Below are 17,055 nucleotides of genomic sequence, written 5' to 3' on the forward strand. Positions count from 1 at the left end.
TATCTATGGTGTAGCAAGTTCAGTTTTGAAATAGAGCGAGCAAAGGACAATAACGTCTGTAAAAACGGGACAAACAGTTACAGGTTCAAACGACTTTAAATACATATGTTAACGCACAAGGTTTAATTTCTAGAATAAAGTTAAAAAAAACCATTCATTAATTTATAATAGTTGTTGTCCACTCCGGGCCTGTAGGTGGCGGTATGCACCTTTGGTTTGTAGTCCGCCAGTTAAATCCAGGAAGAAGAAATACTCACTGCGCATGTAAAAATCTGTTGTTTCGGGCGGGATGATTCAAAACAAGATGGATTTGATATCTGCGCTGCAGTTTCTGAAGTTAAATCAAATTCCCCCAGGTAACATTTTGTATTTCATGTATGCTTGAAACGACTATATTTTATGGCTTAACGGGGAGTAAATACATGGTATACTTTTGGCCGACCTGTAAACATAACGTAGTTATTTCCCGGGTTGTGTTCCCTGCCTTAGTTTACATACCTTCCAAATTAAACATTGCCTCCTGCTTTGGAAGCTAAACAGGTCAAACGGAACTTCAGACATTATATCTGAAGTGTTGTATATCAGTGGCTATTTCTGCAAAACAACTCTGAAGCTGCTTTAGCCGTATTGTAACGTTACAAAGAATAAACAAGTTCTGAAAGTGTTGGAGTATACCCTGAACCAAACCCTTTACATCTTAATTATTACATGTTACTTGTTAGACGCTTTTATCCAAAGCGACTTAAATACTCAATACTGTGGGCAATCCCCACAGGAGCAATTGGGGTGAAGTGTCTTGGCCATAGACTGTATATAGGTCTTGGCCAGGGACACAACGACATGCTGAATGCAGTGGGGTTTGAACCTGTGACCCCCCTGATCCCAACACCAACGCTCTATCCACTGCACCACACGACTCCTTAATGTTAAACCTAAGATAAACCTTTACATGTTGTTTCCTTTTTTGCATACACTTAGTCCTGGCCCTGAAACATTAACCCGCTTTTTATTTCCCACATAATTCTCCAAAGTTCAGTGTGTTGTGGTGGTGTGTCACTTTAGTTAATTTGATAATAACTTGTGATTTACAGAATGGGTCGACGCAGTGTGGGACTCAGAGTTCACAGAGAGAACCCCACTGGAGGACAGCATAGAGGACGAACTCGCAGTCAGTGGGAACAAGTCCTTTAAGACCCTGTACCAGTGTTTACTGGTCCATGCTGCTGACCAACAACAACAACAATCTGCAGGCAGAGATGGAGCGTCACAGGTAAAACTCATCCTGCACCTTCTGTACAAAGATAGAAGGATTACTGAGAAGGAGATACAGGCTGTATAGCATTTCTTACTCTAGTGATGTGTGCATATGTTTAATACGACATACTTCTAATAATCCCTGAGGAAAAATAAATGTTTTACTTATTATTATTATTTGATTACATTAAACACATTGGCCAAAATACACACATTCACAAACAGGACCTAGGGGAGGGTGTCAAAGTTTGGTGTCATGCTCAAGGACACCTCGGCAGTGCCAAGGAGGTGAACTGGCACCTCTCCAACTATAACTCTGCACTCTGTGTTTTGGTCCGATTGGGACTTGAACCGGCAACCCCTTGGTTCGCAAGCCAAGTCCCTACAGACATAAAACTGCAGCCAATATACAGCGGCTCATGTTTATATTTACCTGTGGTGTGTACATATAACAACAACATGAGTCTGTTAAATGTGAACATGCAAAGATGTTTGTAATTGAACTGATGTGATCATCTGGTTATCAGAGTGACAGTCTGTGGGAGGGACAGTAAAGGATGTGCAGAGAACAGACTGGGGCAGAGAAGCAATAGATCAGCTGCTCATCCATCATGTTGGTCACATACCCGACATTAGCTGTATGTATTAATGGGGGATATCTGTTTTCTCCTGTCTGGTTGAACCAATAAGCACTGTCTGTGTGTATGTCTATCTTTCTCCCATGATGCCCTGCAGAGTATCTGGGCGATCCTGGGGGAGAACAAGGTGTCCATCAAGTCTCTGGTGGCTGTGCTTTCCTTCTTTGTCCTGGGAGGAAAAGCTAAAACAGCCAACATCCAGCAGAGGGTGAGCAGTCTGCACGCCGCCTCCATCTACCTGCTGCTGCTGGGAATACCAGGTGAGGAAATCTGAAAAATATACACCTTTTAGAGGGTCTGCATATGATACAGTTACAAGGTCTAATTTGTAGCCATTATGTGTGAACACATTTGGAAGCAGTTTTTAAATAAACTAGTTTATCCAGATAATCAAAACCACTTTATTTGGAGATGAAAATGAAAGAAAGCTTATTTTACATTTTGGAAAAGTGCACTTAATTACTGCTGTAGCTAGGTCTTAGTTGAAACAGGAAGTGTGTTTGTAAACTAAGGTTTACAACAGACTGTTGGGTGATTTACTTTAGAGCAGGGGTAGCCAACACGGTGCCCGCGGGCATAGGGGTGGGCGATATTGAAAAATATAATATCACAATATTTTTCAAGCAGTATCACGATAGACGATATTTATCACGATATTTTTTTCATGTCGGTTATTATGGTTATTTTTCAAGTTACTTAACAGTACAACCACCTACAAGGCAACTCAAATAAAAAGGAGTAACAGACCAAAATACCATTTCAAGCTGGTTTTAATTCTGCAATGAATCCCTGAATGAACAGGAATTTTGATATGGCTTCCTCAGTGTTCAAGTAGGTAGGCCTACACCCTACACAACAAACGTTAACACTGATTTCTTCACCAAGTAAAGTGCACTCTCTTGCTATATATAAAATAAAAATATTCAAGGCACAGTTTCTCAGTATAAAAATGCACTTTCTGTTTTAGGTAGCACTAGCAGTGATGTAACATCAATAAACATGAAAAGGAGAGTAAAACATAACTAGAGAATGCAATTCCTGAAGAAATTGCTAGTGGGAATGCTTTATGCTGAAAATCTGACGCTATGCTGAAATGTAATGTGTAAGAAGAAAGTGAAGAATTTAGATTAAAATGATACATGAACACTGGGGGCTTGAATGTGTGATAAGAGAAGAAAATAAAGTAAAAAGGCTTGGAAAAGCAGCAGAATATTTGAACTGCAAACTTCTGAACTAACTTGATGGCGAATGATCTGTCGCCATGGCAACGGCATTTGATGACACCCCATAATACGCTTAGATGCGTTGATGGCTGCATCGTTACCAAACCTGTGAAGTTTTGGGGCGTTTGGAGCAGCTTCACTGAAGTTATGAGAAAACCGTGTTTCATGGCGAGCATTGTGTTGCCATGGCAACAGCATTTGAAGAAATCTCAAAACTGTCCCGTAGATGTCTTCACGGCTGGACTGTTAGCACAAATGTGAAGTTTGAGCACTTTTAAAACATTTTCATAGGAGTTATAGCGACATCACGTTTTATGGCGAGGGATGCGTTTCCATGGAAACGGCATATGGTGAGATCTCAGATTTGGCGTAGAGCTGTTGAGTCATGGACCGGTGATATACAAGTGAAGATTCAGGGACGATTGGACCGTGTCGATTGGACTTACAGCGACATCCTGTTTCATGGCTAGTTGTCTGTCGCCATGGCAACGGCATTTGAAGACACCCCATAATATGCTTAGATGCGTTGATGGCTGCATTGTTACCAAACCTGTGAAGTTTTGGGCTGTTTGGAGCATTTTCACTGAAGTTATGAGAAAACCGTGTTTTAACATTACTCTCTCTCTTCTCTCCCTCTTCGGCATATGATGATAATTGACTAGAGCTGTTGAGGACAGGACCTTTAACCATTATCTGAAGTCTGCTGCTCGGAGCATGTCAGTTGGAGTGATGACATCATCGTGTTCCATGACACAGGTGTTTATATTTGAGCTAATGAGGCGTCCAGAGATAAAAGGTTTCCATTGTTCTGAATGAGAGATAAACCTCTTACCTGTGAACGTTTTGTGGAAGAACCGTAACAGATATCTGTGAAATTTCAAAACGTGAAGCATGGCAAGGAAGTTGAGTATCTGAAGTGTAATTTTTGTGTAGTTTCGGGTTAATAATGTGGCCTTTTTGGTAGTTTAACTAAAGGTGTGCGGCTGCTACCGTGAGGAAATATCTGCCTGAAATTACAATGGGGTTTAATGGAGGCATGTTGAAAGTTTTTGTCACTTCATGCCCTCAAGAGGCATTTTGTTTAATTATTTTTGCTTAATTATTTGTCATTTTTCAAGCTACGAGATGTTTTCCTACGTTTGTCATGATAAATTATGTCTCAGGAATGTAGGGTTTGGGAATTATGGCAGTTTAAAAAAAAAATATGAAGGCAAATTTCAAGATTTTCTATCCTCTAGCTGTGACATCACGCACTCTAGTTAATGTTAAAATCTGAAGAAAACCTCTAAAACAAGGTCTGAACAATGTTTAATATCTCTAAAAGTAAGAATCAGATTTAAAAGTTGTTTTACACGAATAATGTCAGAAAGATGTGTAATATTTTAAAGTTAGAATGAGGTTTCTGAGTGAAAGCATGAATGAACAGTTAGCAGTTGAAGTCGCATGAAGATTTGTTGAAGTTGAAGAATTTCTCCATTGACTTCAATGGTTAAAAATGTGATGTATTATGGGATGTATCTCTGGAATTATGAAAGTTATGAATGAGAAAAGTAATAGCCATCGATTCCCAGCCGAGCTGAACGTTTTGATGTTTGAACGGAGTTTCTGCGATGTTCAATGCGGGAGGAGAAGAGGGCCAAAATAAGTCGGCGGAAATAATAATAATAAACTTTTCGTGCGTAGAATAACAGTTAGTTGGAATGCTGTTAACAGCATTCCCACTAAACTAAGTAAAACATTAGGGGTGTAACGGTTCACAGAAGTCACGGTTCGGTTCGTACCTCGGTTTGGGGGTCACGGTTCGGTACGGTTCGGTACAACAAGAAAAAGCAAAAAAAAGTCCCAAATGCATAATTCCATAATTTGTTGTTATTTATGTTTGAACAGTAGCAAGTTTCAGTTTAAAAATAAAGAACTCTGACATTTAGAATAATTAACTGTATTAAACAGTTAAAAACAAACCATACACAGTACACTCAGATGGCCATATTATCTATAATGGCTGATGTCAAACAAAAAGGTTTCATCAAGCTGTAAAACTAAAAAGAATGTCTTGAAAATATGACATCATAAATAATAAGAAAGTGTTTCAAGAGCGCAAAGTCGTTGAAAAACATATGCCAAAAGCTTCCGTTATTTATTTTGGTCTCACTGCTTTCATGCCTATTGGCTTCTTAAAAACAGCGGGGATCAGCTGTTGAACTGCTGTTGTCTTTTGCCGGCTCCGGTGATTGGCAAATCTGGGTGATTTAGCATGTTTGGCGTGTGTTACCATTAGCATACCACACCACTGTAGAACAACGGCGACACACCGTCCTCGTCCGATCCACCACTCGCACACTTAATCGTTATTGTAGTCCACAGGGAACCCGAAATGTTCCCACACAGCTGATTTAAAAGAAGCAGATGGGTTCTAGCTCCTGTGTGTTATCTGAAATCGCCATACTAACTTTTCTTCTTCTTGTATTTTGTTCGTTTTGTTGTTGTGTTTCTTCTTGTTCTTCATTTGTTGTTTAAGGGTGGCTGGAAAACAGCTTTTAGGCGGAATACCGCCCCCTGGATTATAGGGGTGTAACGGTTCACAAACATTTCGGTTCGGTACGTACCTCAGTTTTTTGGTCACGGTTCTTTTCGGTACAGCAGAATTTTTTTTCACAAAACATATATATATATATATATATATATATATATATATATATATATATATATATTTATTATTATTAAACTGTGAATAATGTATTCACTCAAATAAATACAAAATATAATAAAATAAACATTAAGGTGCAGCATTTCGATGAACTGAAATAATCTGTATTTGAACTTTACTGTACTAGTACTCACAAAACATAAACTATTAGTTTTGGGTTTTTAATTATTATTAAACTGTGAATATTCACTCAAATAAATACAAAATATAATGAAATGAACATTAAGGTGCAGCATTTCGATGAACTGAAATAATCTGTATTTTAACTGTACTAGCACCTAAGCAGCCAGTTTGACATCATGACTTGCTTCTCATTGTATTTTCATGTTTTTTTAAAGAAAAATGAACTTGTCCACATTGCTTGCCGAAAGGACAGATCTGCTGGCACTAACAATGTCTCCTGCTGTGGAGAAAACCCTCTCTCTAAGGACAGAGGTAGCAGATACAGCCAGGTAGCGCTTTGCTAACATGGCAACATAAGGATATTTGGCGTTTGTAATAGCTTTGGCTCGGTCTGAACTTTTTGCGAGTGGTGGAGGCTTAAATGCTAGTGGGAGATGGGTTTGCACTTCAGTCTTTTGGTACCGGTGATATTCACGTTCGGGTGATGCCTTTTCAAGAGTGTGCAAGTTTGATGTATTGCCAGCCGCGTAACCAATTCTAGTTGAACAATGCCGACAAACAGCTTTGGTTCGGTCCACCTGTCTTTGTCCATCATCCTTGTACGTAACTGCAAAATCAAAATGTTCCCAAACCGGAGACTTCAATGATGCTGGAGGATTTTCGAGCTCAACTTTATCTGCGTTCGCCATTAATTTTCGACAGTTCCTCAAATTACTGACTACATTTGAACGCATCCCTCTGACCAGCTCTCATAGTATGCCTCTCATCCAATGAAATGACCTGCTCGCTCTATGACGCGTTGAACCCAATGTGAGCAAATTACTCTGAATGCTGCGACGCAGCACCTGAGATTACTTCCAAAAAGTTGTTCACGTTCTCAATTTTTTACTTTTAACGTTATATTCGTTCGGTACACTTCGGTACACACCTGTACCGAACCAAAGGGCCCGTACCGAATAATTTCGGTACGGGTACGTGTACCGTTACACCCCTACTGGATTATAAATAGTGTAGTGGATACTGCCCTGAATGACAGACTTTTTTCCCACTCGTAAAAAAAAAGCGTATTCGTCGTGTGACTGCGTGTGCCGAACCGTGACGGTACGGGATGAATACGGATACCGTTACACCCCTATAAAACATCAATGAGGAAAAGTCAGTGCCAAACAATTAAAATGTAAACTTTAGACTTGAAGTGCAATCAAAGACTTTAGCATAACTGAACATCTGTTTCAAAAGGGAAAAACAATATAAATACCTTATTGATAAAATAAAATATAAGCCAACAGAATCAACCAAGACAATAAATGAAGTGCAATACTGTCTGAATCCTGACTAGACAGTAGGGGTGTTGAAAATAATCGTTTCTACGATGCATTGCGATGCGGACGTGGACGATTCGGTATCGATGCAGTGACGGAAGATAATCGGTTATAGCGTAGTAACGTTGCTTCCTGATTTTCCGGCCGCGGCTTTACTATAAAGTTTTTTTTTTCTGTCACTTTAATATCAAATCGGTCGGTGACGCAGAGATCAGGGAACAGACGTGACAGCGGCACAGCAACACCAAACACGGAGCAGTCTGCTTTATCCACCAACACAACCCCACCAGTCCAGAACCAACAGCAGAAGGACCCGCTCTGAATCACTCCGTGTCGCTGCGGCACAGGGATTTATGTTTTTCAAAAATAATCGCGTTACAATCATGTCAGGTTTTTGGTGGATTTAATTAAGTCTTGGATTGCAAAGTATGAATGTCCTCTAGCAATTTTCAGACGATATATACGTGTGTAAAGTTTGTGAAGGCAGGAGAAAAAAAGCTTCCGCGATCACCGTCTCCTCTCCGTTCCTCCAAACCCGCCCTGAAAATAATGAGTGACAGGCTGATAGTGACCAGATAGAAACTTTATTATTCACTTAATCACTGAGATATAATGAAGCTAATTTAATCTCATACATTCATGGGATTTATGTAACAGTAAGACAGAGAATGTAAGTGTGCTATTGTAAATACTCCTGTTGTCTGCTGTGTTCAGACTCAAGTCCTGTGTGTGATGCCACATTCAGGACATTCAGTGTCCTTTTTTTAACAGAAGACCGTAGCTAGAAGCTGCAGCTAGACTGCAGAAGCATTATTTTTTTGTTTTTGAGGATGGAACAACTTCACACACAGATATAGGGAGGCTAGACCTATACAATTCATTTATTTTGGTTTATAAATTAATGTCAAGACATTTATGTTATTGATTTCTGAAGCACTTTCTAAATAATAAAAAGAGAGTTCATATATATTTACTGCATGTATGCATTGATGAAAAATAAGCCATATGCAGTAATATAGAAAATTGAGGATGCAACGCATTGGTATGAGTCGTGATGCATCGAGATATCGAATTGAATCGAATCGTTGACAGGATAATCGTAATCGAATCGTGAGACCAGTGAAGATGCACAGCCCTACTAGACGGCTTGTTTTTTACTAACCGTTATCAGTAATTAGGTACTTCGGCATCATTTTGAAACGTGTATTACAATTAACTCACGGTAAAATAGTAGTAGTAGGCCTAGTAGTAGTTGGTTTCCACCACAGTATTTACATACTGTGGTTTCCACCACAGTATTTACATGGATATAAGCCCCGCCCCCTCTCCAGCGCATCCTGTTTGAATGACAGGAGTAAACACAGCTGACAGCTGCGGTGAAACTCCAGCGGTTAGGGTGAGAATATTCGCATTGCGTCCGTTGTGAACGCAGCATAACGCAGTTCAGAAACCACTGTTCTGGCGCTTTTAAAGCAACTTCGAGATTTTAACAGTATCAGGGGCACGCAGGCCATGGTGGCCGTAGGACGTACAATTATTTTCGGGGCTTCACGGCCAGACCGGTCGTCATGGCCGCCGTGAAAATCCTACCCTGGTGCACTATCACGATAGATATGATATCTCTGAAAAGGCATATCGTGGAGACCTAGTATCGAGTCGCCCGCGGGGCATGTTCTAAAAATAGCTCGCCAAGCAAATCCAAAATGTAAAAAATACACAAAACAAAAAAGGAAATGTAATTTAAAATAATCTACCCTATGCATAAACAAAACCTCAATCATAGCGAAATCTATCTACTTACTACAACTATATATCTATCTAACACCCCTCCTCCCCGACCCCACAATGAATATCGACCAATCACGTTCTTGCTTGATTTGTGGGACCAGCGTTCAGTCAGGAAGAAGAGCAATGTGGAGCGGCAGCCGCACACTTCATAAGGAGTGTGACCGTGATTTTCCTTATGGCAGAATCTAAACACATCAGCCCCATTGAACAGCCTAGTCGAGCCAGCCTATACAACACATGAGGGGCAGAGTTTTACTCTGTGTATTGCAACTTGCATATTTATTTATTGCACTTGACGCACACACACGCATGGCGTTATTTCCACTGGGGACACTTTTCGAAATCCTGTTTGTGTCCCCCCACTTTACAAATATGTTTATTATTATTTTTTAACGCAAGCCGTCATCGCCACGGAGGAGCACACAGCCTCTGTGAGCGAGCGAGACAGAGAGAGCGAGAGAGACAGAGAGCACACCTTTATCTATGTAATATAGATAAAGTAAGAAATCATTACAATGTGTACTATAGGACAGTAAAAAAATAAAAACAGTTTAAAAGGGGAGTGATTAGTAAGATATGCATAAATGAAAAGATAGGATGCAACTACTAGGTAACATAATATAAGAATAAACAAGTGTAAATGATTTGTTATTTGTTGTGATCATATTCTAAAGATGTTTGGATTATTGAAAAGTATACAACTCCCTTTCATATGAGTGTTGAGAGCTGTATCCATAAATTCATTTTGTGCTCAAAGTGCACCAAATTGATGCATTTCCCTGCAACATTTAAAAAAAAATATATATATACTCCCGGGGGTGCATGCCCCCGGACCCCCCTAGAGGAGGTGAGGTCCACCCCCAAATAAAGCAGGTTAAAATAATTAAATTGAATACATTTTCTTTGAGCAGTGGCGAGCTGTGACTTTTATACCTAGGCCCTCTGACCCCCCTCTGAAGAGTTATTACGTCACAGCGTATACTTCAGCGGAATATCAAAACAGCGGCCCGGGGTGCAAAACGCATCAATGACAGCGACCCTCTACCACACAAAACAACACCATTTATATAAACACCTATCATAACAGGGCACCCACAGCCAAGTAACAATTACAAATGAATTGAGTTGGCACGCTGGCCCACATTGAAAATGACTTAGGCCTACCTTTGATGATCAAATCACTTAAACACAAAGTCCATCCTCCTGTCATTTTGGATGAAGCACTTCACTTTTTTGAAAAACACTCGTTATCGTCATGTCAGGTTTTTGGTGGATTTAATCAAGTCTTGGATCGCAGAGTATGAATGTCCTCTTGCTATTTTCAGTTGATAAATACCTGTGTAAAGTTTGTGAAGGCAGGAGGAAAGCTTCCGCGATCACGTCTCCTCTCCGTTCCACCAAACCCCGCCCCCTCCCTGAAAATAATGAGTGACAGGCTGATAGTGACCCGATAGAAACTTTATTATTCACTTAATCACTGATTGAGATATGATGAAGCTAACTTAGTCTCATACATTCATGGGATTAATGTAACAGTAAGACAGAGAATGTAAGTATGTAAGCATGCAGTATTTTTGTTTTTATAATGCTGTTGTAAATACTCCTGTTGTCTGCTGTGTTCAGACTCAAGTCATGTGTGTGATGCCACATTCAGGACATTCAGTATCCTTTTTTTAACAGAAGACCGTAGCTAGAAGCTGCAGCTAGACTGCAGAAGCATTAGTTTTTTGTTTTTGAGGATGGAACAACTTCACACACAGATATAGGGAGGCTAGACTTATACAGTTGATTTATTATGGTTTATAATTTCATGTCAAGACGAAGAAGAAGATGAAAAAGATGGCTGAACTGTTCAGTGTCAATCCTGTGGAGATGGGGATGGAGGTTATAAATCTCCAAAATCATGTTCAGCTTAAGTCTCAGCAAAACTCACAACATTTCTGGAGCCTTGTAGACCCAGAAAACTATAAGAACATCAGGTAAGCAGCACTGAACATTTCTGCTTTATTTGGCTCTACAGACCTTTGTGAAGCAGCTTTTTCTGACATGAATGTCATGAAATCTAAATACAGAACAAGACTGACTGATCAACATTTAAATGACTCTATTAGAGTGAACCTAAGTGGGTACACTCCAGCATACACCTCTATGGTGGACTCCATGCAGTGCCATTCATCTCACTAACTGTACAAAAGAGTGAATGCACTTATTTGACCATAAGTGCATAAGATGCTGGTCAGGTGGTGATTAAGGACATTTATGTGAATTTTCAGTGACTTACTTTACTATGTGGGCCATAATAATATGTGAGACATTTTCGTTTTCTTGGACCTTGATGTGAAGTTAGGATTTGTGATGAGCTTTAGGTATTGCAATTTCGTACGTGTACAAAAGTATAGCTTAATTCAACTGATGAGTACTATGTGAATAAATGTAAGCGATGTGATGCAAGTAGCTCTTGGCCACTTTAATTTTTTCAAAGTAGCTCTCAGATGAAGAAAGGTTGGAGACCCTTGGATTAGATTTATGATTCGAAAATAATAAAAGTAGGGTAGACATGTGGATATTATCCGGCTGAACAAAACGTGCATTTATCTAACAGGTTCGTTTTCCACAGACCTTATTTCAAGCTATTTTCCAAAATCCTATGGAGAAATCCCATTGCCTTCTGTCGAGGGAATCCGAGCGCAGCTTACTTCCGGGTTTTAGGACGCGTCACTGCACAACTTGCACTTGCACTTCACAGCGGGTGGAACTTGTCATAAAGTCCGCGAAAATAAAGCCCGCGAAAATAAAGCCCGCCCATTTAGAGGGAAGATATGATTGGTCAATTGTACTGTCATTTGACATTACTCTCTCGTTGAGTTACTAGCTGGCCCTCTGTGAATATACTGAGGGACCAACAAGCTCTCCCGTCTTCACAGTAACTCGCAGAGACGGCATTTAACAGAAACTGAACAGGCAGATTCGAAGGATTTATTTATTTGGAAATGTTATTTTAAATACAATTAAATCAAGTTATTTTGGTAAAACTAATGAAAAATATAACAAAAAATATATATATAAAAAAATAGAATATCTTAGGCTCTCACAGAGGGCCCTGACGGCTCGCCACTGTCTTAGAGTAAACACTGAAAACGGGTCCCACAGACCCAAACAGCACACAAAGGTTAAAGGTAAGCATATAATAACGTTAAAATGTGCTAAATATATAGACTGCAAAAAACAAAAAAAAGAGGAGTAAAAGTAGCTCACGACTTGTTTTATTTTGTGAAAGTAGCTCTCATCCTAAAAAAGGTTGGTGACCCCTGCTTTAGAGTATGTCCCTTTTGCCTAATATTTTGTGTTTATTTCTTTACTTTGTTATTTTTATTTTGCAATGCAGGAGGGAACATGTAACTTAATGAACATGTGCTTACTTTACAAGGTTTTTCACACTTAATCCTTGTGTTATGTTCACATTTCGCACCCTTTGGTAATGTTCGGGTCAAATTGACCCGGGACATATTTCAGGGTTTAAAAAAAATACAGAACTAAATTCAACATGCACAATTCCTTATATATATTGTCTTTAACTCATTCCCCAACAATATAAATGAAATATATGATTAGTTTTTGAAAATACTCTTTGCTAGATCAAATTTAACAATGGAATTGTCCATCGTTTTTTGTGATAAAAATGTAATTTATGTTAAAAAATATATACTGTAATAAAAACTAGGTTTACATTTTGCTCATGCTTTTCTAGGACAAATGTAAATGAACATTTTTTTCATTAATGTTTATTATTTTTAATCTGTCATATAATAATCAAAGCCCTGAAGGAAATAAAGCAATTTATCAGCAATTGGAACACAAGAACCACACATCCAAAAGTATTTGGCTGTGAAATAGAGAGAATGAAACATCCATATAAATTACATAGAACAGATATAAACACAAAGCAAATAAAAACAATTAACAGTCACTATTCATAAAATACAGTATATCCGAAAAATATATTGATGAAGTGACGCTGCAGAACATCATGTGAGTCAATGGGCAAGTCCGTTTAGGAAAACACATGATGTACAGAACTTCTTCGTGTGTATAGCACAGATGTACTTGTTGCAGTTGCTGCATGTAGTCTGTGTCTTGGAGTCCTTTGAGGGTCCACAGACCTCACAGCTGGCTGTGGGGGTCTTCCAGAAGCTGACTGTGGGGGTCTTCCAGCTTCTGAGTCAAGTTCATCTTCCAATTTGCTGTCAAATTCTGAGTTTACCTCCACATTATCTTCATCTTCAGAAATGTCTTCCTGTCCCACTTCACCGTGTTCCTCTAATGCATTCCACTCACTCTCATCCATTATTAGCTCCAAGGCTCTGAGCAGAATATCTTTTGGCCATTTTGTTGGTAGATAATTGTAGTTCTGCACTACACTGTTACTACACTGAGGTTATGTCTCTGTTTAGTCCCTCCTCTGGCATGCAGGTGCGAGGGGGACAGTGCGAGAAAATGTAAAATGTTTATACATTTCTGGAAGATCTAAAATGTTTATAATGTTCTAGGATAGTTTTGTGTACACACTACAAAGGGTAAAGATCAAGGGAAAACAGGATCAAACAGCTTCTCTGTCTGTCTGTGTGTGTGTGTGTGTGTGTGTGTGTGTGTGTGTGTGTGTGTGTGTGTGTGTGTGTGTGTGTGTGTGTGTGTGTGTGTGTGTGTGTGTGTGTGTGTGTGTGTGTGTGTGTGTGTGTGTGTGTGTGTGTGTGTGTGTGTGTGTGTGTGTGTGTGTGTGTGTGTGTGTGTGTGTGTGTGTGTGTGTGTGTGTGTGTGTGTGTGTGTGTGTGTGTGTGTGTGTGGTGTGTGTGTGTGTGTGTGTGTGTGTGTGTGTGTGTGTGTGTGTGTGTGTGTGTGTGTGTGTGTGTGTGTGTGTGTGTGTAGTTTGTGTGTGTTCTCTGTCTCTGTCCTGGTATTGTATCCGGGTCAGATTGACCCGAACCTCTTATGAAGGACATAAATGCGTGTGGGCATTTTTTCATAAGTGGAAAAAAATAAAAACAATTCCACATGTCCTTCACAATAAATAAGCCCCGGCCATTGAGTTTCAGGTTGAACGAAAATATCCTTATATTTTTATTTATTCATTGAAAATGGAAATCGGGTCAATTTGACCCGAACACCACACAAGGGTTAAAGCAAAGGGTGTGAAAAAAGGGAAAGACTGAGAATAACAAAAAAAAAGTAAGCTACGGTTATAGTTCGCACAACAATAATAGCAGAAAAACTATTCGAAAAAAATGTTTACGGTTAGAGATGTACTTCAGTGCAAGTCCTGCTCTGTCCTGGATCTGCCTGTTAAGTGCCACTGCTTTTACAGTGATGAAGAAGGCCAGGAGCATGCTGGGTAGTGGAACAGCCTTACTTGCGGCTCTCTTCCGGGAAACATTGTCTTTTATCAGTGTTTTGTCTTAAAAAAAAAAAATTAAAATAAGAAATTTCTATTGATGAGGCAAACATTTTTATTTCTTCCAGGGAGCATCGCCAACAAGGTTTTCCATGAAGTTTTGTTGGACATGTGTTCGGACCTGACCTCTCACTGCTGGCCTCAGGACTCCGGGAAGAAGCGCAAGAAAGACGGCCTGAAGAGCTCTCAGGCAGAGGGCAAGCGCTCCAAACCTCAGCGCAAAGACAATGCAGAGGTAAGGTCCTGAATCAGAAATGATGGTAGGATAGGACATAAAGCCCAAACAAGCAGGTAGAATTTTGCCTTCTGGAAAAAATGTCATGCTGTGAGAGTACCATGAGAAGGGAACATTTTCAAAATGGCCCCTTCTTATAGTCTTTAAAAAAAGATAATCACTGTAATGGATTATTTATTGTCTCTACCAGCTGATAATCAAAGGTCACTGAAACGTTTTACATTACATCTACTTAGGTTTATTATGTGGTATCCAAAATAGATGCACATGTACTAAATCATTTAGTTTTTTTAAATGAATAAATGGATTGTAGAGGGTTCCTGTCTCTGTTATCCTCAGATGGACGTGGATGAGGCAGATGAAGAGGAGGAGGAAGAGGAGCTTAATTTCTCTGGTAAGGACCTGATGAAGATCAGAGAGGCTGTAGTTCAGCTGGTTCAAAGCCTCCTCAGACTCCTGCAGACGTTTCCACTCAAAGACAGGCCGCAGAGTGCCGGCAGCTTCACACAGGTAACATGATTCCATCATCACACCTAAACACACACACAGACACACACACACATTTCCAGCAGTGTTTCAAGTTTGCATTTCCTCTGCAGATCTTCAGCAAGTTGCTTTCCTTTGAGCCGATTGTTGGAGGGTCAACATTTTCTGCTCAGCAGTGAGTTTTCTTCCTCCTCTCTCTGTTTGAATGGATGATGTATTCAAGACTTGAACCAGCTGACAGTATTTTCTGCACAGAGATATCAACAAGCTGAAGAGCGTTCCCGAGATGGCTTTTTACGGCCTGCAGCTGCTCTGCTCGCCAACACACGGAGAACAGAAGGAAGTAAGATCCAATGATTATGGTCCATAGTAGGCACACTAAGGTTTACATGTAAACTCAATTGACTAAAAATAGAAATGTTTACCAACTTCTGTTTTGTGGATTTGTTGACATGAAAAGTGACTGTTCGTGTTTTATCTCCAGCTTTGTAAATTCATTACTTAAAAAAAATTCAATTTAAATATTAATAATAGATTATGATGGAATATCCCCCAGGAGACACATGGGTAGCTGTTACACACACACTCCCCACACTGCAGTGACAAAGAGCTAGATGAACATATTCTGTTTGTTCAAAGCCATAACAGAGGGCTGTTCCTAATCTAACTGATGTGTCTGTTCTGCAGTCCCTGCGCAGGGTTTTCCACCAACTCCTCTACGTCATCCTGATGATGAAAAAAGGCAACGGAGGGAAGCCCACCCCCCTCGTACCCAGCCCGGCCGTCCTCTCCACCCGCGACCAGGCCGTCCACTTTATTTGGTAAACAGATATTTTACATATGAACCAAGTAAAGTAGTCAACCATTTGAATAAGTTGCACAGTTTTCGATTTGACTGAATATCCATGTCGAAATGTATAAAGTTCGAACTCTTAATCATGCATATAAACTGAGGTATGAAGAAATGTTTCAGGGTTTCTCTTTTATTTCTAGTGTGTAATTGCACTTGTTCAGCAAAAGAAAAATTGGAGAATCCTTACTGCCATCTGATTTATCAGCATCTCTCCGAACAGAAATAGAAATATACAAATCTATAGAAGTCAGTCGGAAGAAGTCGAAGAAATCTAGATGGTCCGGTGGTATGATCCCCCAAAAAGATTTTGGCCCTAAAATTCTACATTTGGTGGTCAAATATTTTATTAAAAAAAACATTGGATTTGTGCGTTTTAGCCAAGATAATGCATAAAACCTATTCATGTTTAAAATAACTTAATTCCTGATCAGTCTGTACTTAAGCAAATGAGAGTCCTAGACCTTAGAAATGTAAGAAACGATCCCGACAAGGTGTCGACGATCAGGAAATAAAGGATTTCCTGATAATTGGCCAACTTACACTTGAGGTTCTTTAAACTTAAGTTCGAAGTCTGACTAAATATTCCAGGGGCCGCTTGCAAAAAAACATGCGAAATAGGAGAACAAATAATCATGAGATTCCACAAATAAATATAGAGCGGGTGGAGGCGGGACGGATTTTTAGGGAACATTTCTAGCCATTTGCTGTAGCTCTACACATGTTATGAACCTTAATGACTTTGTACGTGATTTCTGTGTTTGTGATTACAGTCATCTTGTGGAGGACCTAAAAGAGCTGGCGCGGCCTTTCCTGCAAATCCTCCTGCAGCACATCTGCTTTCAGGTACATCCTCCAGTAAACACTCGGCAGTCATTCACTTCCTGTTGTGTAAAGTTCAGATTTTTTTTCAATTCCGAGTTTACACATCTTGTTTCAACTCTCCAACTCCACTCCTCGTGTCTTAATCCTACCCATGGGAG

The 17,055-nt window shown here is 39.7% G+C and overlaps 1 protein-coding gene across 1 annotated transcript in view; it reads left to right on the forward strand.

The window, feature by feature from the left end:
• The first annotated feature begins 205 nt into the window (after window positions 1-205).
• Window positions 206-17,055, forward strand: part of ncapd3 (non-SMC condensin II complex, subunit D3) — a 35,471-nt gene continuing 18,621 nt past the window's right edge. Inside the window, exons 1-9 of the mRNA XM_034225269.1 lie at window positions 206-356; window positions 1,092-1,270; window positions 1,990-2,152; window positions 14,570-14,736; window positions 15,076-15,246; window positions 15,336-15,397; window positions 15,478-15,565; window positions 15,910-16,043; window positions 16,846-16,918. Of these exons, the coding sequence (XP_034081160.1) occupies window positions 290-356; window positions 1,092-1,270; window positions 1,990-2,152; window positions 14,570-14,736; window positions 15,076-15,246; window positions 15,336-15,397; window positions 15,478-15,565; window positions 15,910-16,043; window positions 16,846-16,918 (1,104 nt within the window). The 5' untranslated portion in view covers window positions 206-289. The remainder of the gene's footprint in view (window positions 357-1,091; window positions 1,271-1,989; window positions 2,153-14,569; window positions 14,737-15,075; window positions 15,247-15,335; window positions 15,398-15,477; window positions 15,566-15,909; window positions 16,044-16,845; window positions 16,919-17,055) is intronic.

Source organism: Gymnodraco acuticeps, unplaced genomic scaffold (assembly GCF_902827175.1).
Source record: "Gymnodraco acuticeps unplaced genomic scaffold, fGymAcu1.1, whole genome shotgun sequence".
NCBI classification, from domain to species: Eukaryota; Metazoa; Chordata; class Actinopteri; order Perciformes; family Bathydraconidae; genus Gymnodraco; species Gymnodraco acuticeps.